This window comes from Dipodomys merriami, unplaced genomic scaffold (assembly GCF_024711535.1).
Source record: "Dipodomys merriami isolate MVZ:Mamm:240054 unplaced genomic scaffold, mDipMer1.0.p SCAF_2, whole genome shotgun sequence".
Taxonomy (NCBI): Eukaryota; Metazoa; Chordata; class Mammalia; order Rodentia; family Heteromyidae; genus Dipodomys; species Dipodomys merriami.
In genome coordinates this window covers 45,826,199-45,834,061 of record NW_027203381.1, presented here as the reverse complement: position 1 = coordinate 45,834,061, position 7,863 = coordinate 45,826,199, and the positions used below count along the sequence as shown (strand labels likewise).

At 44.0% G+C, this 7,863-nt stretch overlaps 1 protein-coding gene across 1 annotated transcript; it reads right to left on the bottom strand.

The window, feature by feature from the left end:
• Positions 1–1,738: 1,738 nt before the first annotated feature.
• LOC138832116 (protein LDOC1-like) lies at positions 1,739–3,528 on the bottom strand. Its single transcript, XM_070029524.1, has one exon. The coding sequence runs from the start codon at positions 3,052–3,054 to the stop codon at positions 2,656–2,658; it is 399 nt and encodes a 132-aa protein (XP_069885625.1). The 5' UTR covers positions 3,055–3,528; the 3' UTR covers positions 1,739–2,655.
• Positions 3,529–7,863: the final 4,335 nt, after the last annotated feature.

Here is a 7,863-nt window from a genome sequence, read left to right as displayed (position 1 = left end):
ATCCTCAGATCTGAGTACTGCTTCCTTTTTAAAAATTAGATTAAATGACTATACTAGGGCTCCTTTTCTTTATCCACTTGTCTGCTCTCCCCCTCCTCTTCATCAGCCTTTCCTGACATGTTCCAGCTTTCTGGAACTCATTTTATTTGTTAGCAAGTTAGTGGTTCAAAGGAGATCCACATCCCCTCCATTTACCACACATTAGTCAGTGTTTATGTATACATGCACATGACTCTTTCATGTTACTAATCTAATCTCCAGGAAAGAAAAAATATGTCCTGTGCAAGCTTGACTTAACCCTTTCTTTTGGTGAATGTAGTGATATTATTTTCCATACTGTCACCCTTGCAATAAAACACTTACCTTTGTTATATATTGTGATTTTTAACCACCCCCTCCCAAAAAACAAAACAAAACAAAACCAAATGGCTAAGCACTGGTGGCTCATGCCTGTAATCTTAACTACAAAGGAGCCTGAGATCTGAGGATCATGGTTCCAAGATAGCCCAGCAGGGAAGTCCATAAGACTCATTTCCAGTAAGAAAAAGCTCAAGAGGTAGAGCACTAGCTTCCAGCAAAAAAACCTGAAGGACAGTGCCCAGCCCTGACTTTAAGCCCCAGGATACACACATACACACGAAAAACAACCAAACAGGTGAGGATCTGTTCCTTGGAGATCATTCAACAGAGGACTGAAGACCTCCCAAACAGAATCTGTAACTCAACTATAGATGTAGAACCAGGAAGTCACTGACCAGTGACCCTCTTGCCCTCTGTCCACCCAGGTCTGAAAGCACTGTAGTGTCTTCTCTTTTCTTAAAGTGGAGATAGAAGTCAATGTAAGGTCCACTCCTGGATGGCTAGCAGACTCCACCCTCCTCGCAGCAAAATCTCCACCCAGTACCTCCATTACCTAGGCAACTGGGACACCTGGAAAAGGTCACATCTGCATCTGCTGAGGTCACATCTGAATTTGATGTGGCCATACCTTCCCCCCCCCCCCCCCCCATACCCTAGATAAGATCTAGCCCAGGCCCAGATGCTCTCTTGCTGCTCTGTTCTTACCTCTCTCTCTGTTCTTTTCTAGCTCTCTCTGTTCTAGCTCTTTCCTCTCTTTCCCAGCTCTCTCATTTCCCAGCCACGTGGAGTGCCACCCTTGCCTGGTCCCATCAGGTCTACTGAATAAACCTACCCCTTACCTGAATACCACGTGCGTGCTGGTGAGTTCTTACTCGGCTACCTCTTTTTAAAAACCTAACAGTCAACTTCAAAAAGAAAAAAAGCAACACAAAATTAGGTATATTTTTCCCCCATTCTACATTTGACTTATTAAATGTGGATGTAATTCACTATCAACTATTTGCTCATGGTTTACTATTTTTTTTTGTAGTATGTATGCAGCAAACTTGGTACATAAAAGGGCATGTAAGAAGCCTTACTATTTACCATAATCTGCCTTTAAATCACATCCCCCTCAGGTATATAAACGGTCTATGAAGGTCATGAACACTTTAACTTAGTATAAAGACTCCAAATCTGAATTCAAGCTGAATTACTACTGCTGACTATTCTCTATTCTAGCTGAGTTCAGTGAGATCATGTTGACCACCCAATGACAAACCCATGGACAATTCAAAGGCAGTTACAAATGTTCCCATTCCCAGGCTGTCAATAAAACTTTTGCTTAGAAAGAGCATAAACCCTTTACCTTCTTTGACCCTAAAAGAGAATCACAAAATTTCACACCAAACTTTAATGACCATATAATGTTTTTAATGAAGAGAAATCTGCAGCTTTACATTGTAAAGTGACTTGGCTAGAGAGTGAATTTAGAAGGGAATAAAGCACCATCTCCATGGGCTATTGTTTGAAACTTTATACCATCTCCAGCAGTGAAAATCAAAACCACTCAAGCTGGGTTTTCTGACTAGCTCGCTAACCTGCATATACTTTTAACCTTTGAAAAAACTGTGGGTGAAAAGTAAAAAATGTTCCCAAGTACCAAATGCACATTCTTTACACACAAATGCATTGTCTAAGTAGGACTTTAAATCTGCATGTGGGATTTTTCCCCTTAAAACATAATAACTGTTCTTGAAGACTAATACTTGTCTTAATCGTCTGTCTTCTGTAACACTAAATACAGTACTAATCATGTTATTGTAAATTACATGCACATATGAACTATATATATAAGAATAGTAAAAGTAGATGTTTTCCAGGTAGTGTCCAGGACCTGGACTTTTTGAACCAAAAGGCACAATCTCCAAGACTGCTATGAAAGCAAATAGTTTCAGAAGGAGTCTGGCTGGCAGACGAACCCCAGAAGGCTGACTTTAGGCCTGACCAGGAGGATGTACGACACCATCAAACTCTTTTACGTTCGATCTAATTTTTCAAAGCCGTCAGAAGCAGTGCAGGAATGTCATTCGGGGTCTTCCAATTTCTTAGAGGTCCCGGTGCTGTCACTTGCTGTGGTTGCAAAGGCACTGGGGTTGACAAGAACAAGGAGCCAAGATTCCCAGCAGGGTCGGACCCAGCCGCTTGGCGCTGGGAAGTTATTGGTGAGCGGGAGCCAAGCAGGCCCCAAATCGTGGAGCGTGCTGGGCCTGCAGCCGGCCCCGGAGCACCGGTATGCGGCCCTGGAATCTTCCTTCACGCATTCCTACCAAAGGTCTGCTTTAGGGCGTCCACGAAGGCCTCATACTGAGACAGGATGGGACTCTCCCGCTCGATGAAGGGGACCACCCACTGCTCCGCCGGCCCCGAGAAGCGGCTGATGAGAAAGGCCACCTTCAGGGTGTCGCTGGAGAACCTGGCCTCGAAGAAGCTCATGTAGGCGTGCGCTTGAATCAGGAACTCGGGGAGCCGGGCGGAGTCGCCCTGGAAGGATTCGGGGAAAGCCACGGGGCAGGGCGGGGGACGCACCTGGGCCAGGAGGTTGGCCTTCTCGCACAGCAGGCGCCGCACTTGGTCCATGAGCTCATTGTTCTCCCTGCGAAGAGCGTGGTTCTGGGTCAGGAGGTCTTGCATCATGCCGGCCAGGGCATCCATTCCAAACGCCCACCGAGAAGCTGCGGCCCCAGCGGCTCCAGGCCCGCCCGCCAACCTCCGGAAACGTGTCACCCCCCGAGGGGGCGGGACTCAGGCCAAGCGTCCAATGCAGACACCGCTACGCGAGCCTCCTCTTTTGAGGGCTCCGCCCCTGCCCCGACTCTCCGGAAGTACGCCATTCGGAAGGGGCGGGACCCGGGCAAAGCGTCCATTCCACGGTCCCCCTGGACCCTCCTCCCCGCACAGCTTGAGTCGGCCGCGCGGCGCCTCCGGAAGTACGTCACTATAGGAGGGCGGGACCCTGCCGCCACGCCTTTCTGCGTCTCCGAAACTAGGCCAGTCCTGGGCTGGCGTGCGCTGAGACAGTGTCACGGGAGACAAGCGACTGGGGAAACGGGATCCGAGGGAGGCCAAGGCGGCGAGTTAGGGCTAAACGAGGAAACCTGTGGAGCCAGCGGACGGACGTTTTTGGGAGCGAAGGCCGCGCCTGGCGGAGGCATCCGACTTCGTGGCAGTGACGTAACTTCCGGGGTCTTCCCCTGTGGGCGGGTACCCGGGTGTTTAAAGAGGAAGCGGCTGCGGCCACGGCTGCGGAGCGTGTCTGCGCGTGTGTCGGCCGGGCCCTCGGCAGTGAAGGCCAGCCAAGCCTCAGAATGGACTGTGCTGGGGACCCCCAGGCCGCACCGCAGCACCGGGGCCGCCGTTATTATTCAGGGTACTTCTGTGTTCCAGCAGCTTCGATCGTCCGACCCAGTCTTCTTCGCCCGAGAAGCCACTGCTGTTTTGGGTCTAAGAAAAAAGCAAATATCATTTACGAACGAGTAGCACAATTTTTATGTTGACTCGAGCGGTGGGAACTGATCACTACCAGAAGTTTTGTCACTTTCACGAATTGAGTAGATTTTAATTCTGGCTCTTACGTATTGCCTACTTTGTTTTAGTAAGGTATTTTTGCAATTGCAGCTCATAAATTGTGTCAAAACAGCCTAAGACTCATCTAGATGTATTGCAGGACAGGTTCTTTTCTGCCTTACTTGTATTCTTGAGAACTGTCTTGGCTACTTGCTCTTTTATATTTACTTTCTAATTAGCTTGTTGAACCGTCAGCTGAATCATCTTACCCTTCTGGCTTATTTGTTCTCATGCTGTACCAGAGCGGCGCCTTGAGTGCTCAGCTTTTTGATCAAGGCTGATGGCCTACCATTTGAGTTCTACCACTGGCTTTGTGCTGGTTAGAGTTTGGTGAATTTGTCAGCCTGAGCTGGCTTCCGACCTGATCTTCAGATCTCAACCTTCTGAGTAGGTAGAAGTATAGGCATGAGTCAACAACACCCCACAAACTGTCAATTTTGTTTATTTTTCCTCCCTGAGAACAAACATTGGTTCCATTGATTCTATTCTTTATTTTGTTTGCTACTCATTTATCTGATTAAATTATTTCTAATGACATACATTGGTAGCACAAGGGAGCCTCATTGTGATAATTCCATAGACGTGTGCTATGTACTTTTAACAGTTTCACCCTTCTGTATTCTGTTTTTCTCTCTTCGAACTCTTCCTTTTCTAACTATTTAGTGGGTTTCATATGCTATCTTCATATGTGTGTGTGTGTGTGTGTATGTACTATACTCTGATCCTCTTCACCTATTATATCTTTGTTCCAGTCTATTTTTTCCTCCTGTCTGCTTTGAGCTTAATTTGCTCTTGTTTTTCAAATTTCCTTAGGTATGTTACATATTCACTTATGTCTTCACACTAAACTCATATGCTGAAGCATCTATCCTAATGTAACTATATTTGAAGATAAGTTCATTAGTGAGATAGTGGGATGGGGTCCTAGTATGATACATTTGGTGTCCTTGTTAAGAGAAGAAAAGAAGCTTTGTTCTGTGGGAATGGACACACAGGAAGAAAGTCATGTGTAGATACAGAAGTCTCATATCAGCAAGTCAGGAACCACCCCTGATGGCACTTCATCTTGGACTTCTACACTCTAGAGCTGAGAAAACACATTTCTGTTTTTCACCCAGTCTTTGCTATTTTGTTATGCAGCTCTATTAGACAAATACAACATATAAAGTTAGGTGTGGAGGTCCTTCTAATGTAGGCATCTGTTATGCATTTACCTCTGTGAGCAGTTTTCATTGCATTCCATACAGTTTGATTGCAGTTATTTCTCTTAATAAGTTTAATATACTTTATTACAACTTTGTCCCTGTCAAACACAATTGGGTACTGTTATTCTATATATGGTCTCTAAAGCCTCTGTGTGTGTGTGTGTGTGTGTGTGTGTGTGTGTGTGTGTGAGAGAGAGAGAGAGAGAGAGAGAGAGAGTGTGTGTGTGTGTGTGTGTGTGTGTGTGTGTGTATGTGTGTGTGTGTGTGTGTGTGTTGGTCCTGGACCTTGAACTCAAAGCCTGGGCACTGTCCCTGAGATTCTTTTGTTCAAGGATAGGGCTCTACTATTTGAGCCAGAGATCTACTTCTGGCATTTTGGTAATTTATTGAAGATAGTCTTATGGATTTCCCTGCCCAGGCTGGCTTTGAATTGTGCTCCTCAGATCTCAACCTCCTGAATAGCTCAGATTACAGGCATGAGCCACAGGGCCAGCTGAAGCCTTTTTATACATCATAAGGCGGTAGAACTACAAGGACAACAAAAATCATGGTCAGGTTCTGAAAGGATGCAATTTTTGGAGGATAAAATACTTGGAAGATAATATGCAAGAGGAACATACAACAAACTATCTCCAACTGAACATTGGAGGATATAAAAGAGGAGGATGTTAGGCATCATACCCAGTGAGATGGACATGTAAATGGAGAGTGTGAAGACAGACTAGGAAGGAAAGGATAATTTTGCAGTTACAGGAGCTTTCAAGTTCACAATATGTAGGCATGATTACAGGCTGGAGATTTGGGTAAGATCTGATGATGCAGACCTGAGTCCAAACATGGAAAATTCAGAGAATATTTCTATTTTTCAACCTGAATGTAAAATTCTTTAGGGAGATGCAGTCTTTGCTCTTGAAGCCTTCATCTGGTTGAATATGGCCTGATCACATCATGAGAGCTTAAGAACTTAAAAGTCAACTGACTAGATGTTAATTGTGTGTTAAAAAAAATTATATATATATATATATATATATATATATATATATATATATATATATATATATATAGTGAAAATACTTACAGAGGGGTTACAATTACCTGGGCAAGGTAATGAGTACATTTCATATCAAGCATTGTTGCCTCCTCCTTTGTTTCCCCTTCCCATCCCTTCCCATCACCTGCCCCCCCAATAATTGTGTTTTGAAAATACTTTCACAGCAACACAAAAGAATCAGCTTTGTCCAAGCAACATGTTAGACTCATTAAAATTAACCACGTAGAAATTTGGTCATTTTAGAAAAATGTATTTGAAGTTTTTAGGAAAAGATGTAGCTGCTGGGTGCTGGTAGCTCACACCTGTAATCCTAGCTACTCAGGAGGCTGAGAACTAAGAATTCAGGTTCAAAGCCAGCTGGGCAGAAAAGCTGGTGAGATAGTTATCTCCAATTAATTACCAAAAAAGACCCCCCAAAACAAAAAAACTGAAAGTGGAATTGTGGCTCATCTGTGATTGAGCACTATCCTTGAGCACAGAAGCTGAAGGACAGCACCCAGCCCCTGAGTACAAGCCCTACAACTGGTACCCCCCCCTCCAAAATAAGAAAAATATATAGCTTACACAAAATTCAGCATTTATGAGAACCCATCAGGATGTTAATTTTTAATTTTTTAGGAAACAAGTCAGGAAGATTTCAAAATAACTTATTATTAATTTTTTATTATTATTTTTTGGGTCTGGTTGTGGGGCCTGAACTTTGGGCCTGGACGCTGTCCCTCAGCTCTTCAGCTCAAGGCTAGCACTCTACCACTTGAACCACAGCGCCACTTCTGGCTTTTTTTTTTCTGCTTATGTGGTACTGAGGAATCAAACCCAGGGCCTCATGGCATGCAAGGCAAGCGCTCTACCACTGAGCCACCTTCCCAGCCCCTTATTAAATATTTTTTATTGTAAAGATACTGTACAGAGAGGTTACAGTTACATGAGCAAGGTAATGAGTCTATTTCCTATCAAGCATTGTTGCCCCCTCCTTTGTTTTTTCCCTTTCCACCCCACCTCCTCCCTCCCCCTCCCGAAGTTGTAAAGTTCTTTTTCAACACAGTGTCTTGTACATCTTGTGACAATGGGTCATCCTATAACGTTATTTCAGCATTTTGAAAATAACATCTTTCTTTAGGCAAGTGAATGTATAACTATGTAACGATATAACTATGTAAGTGAGAGATTAAGTATTCAAGATATATTAGAGTAAACAAGCAGTTGTGACCAAGGATAGTTTAGTGTCAAATAGCTTCCAGTGTCCAGGATGTACTTTTTATCCATTGCTCACTGGGAGATCATTTGCAGTGACTCATTGTGAGTCAGGAAGCACAATGTCCTTTGATGTCACATTAAAAAGACTTGTGAGACTTAAAATACAGGCACTTGATGAGTGAACAATGCCTGGGATTGAAGGAGCATTTTAAAAAGTACACTTTATTACTTTTGGGAGATAGTTCTGCTCATGGAATGTGTGTTATTTGGATGCAGGCCCTACACTAAAGCAATGGCTTCCTTTAATAGTTTGTAACCATTTCTAGTATGCCAACTAAATCACCAATCTTAGGGATTTATTAGGACCATCAAAAGGATGAGACACATTGAAAGCATTTTAATAGGGACAGTCTCTTTACTGAAGAGATCTTAAATGGTAAACTG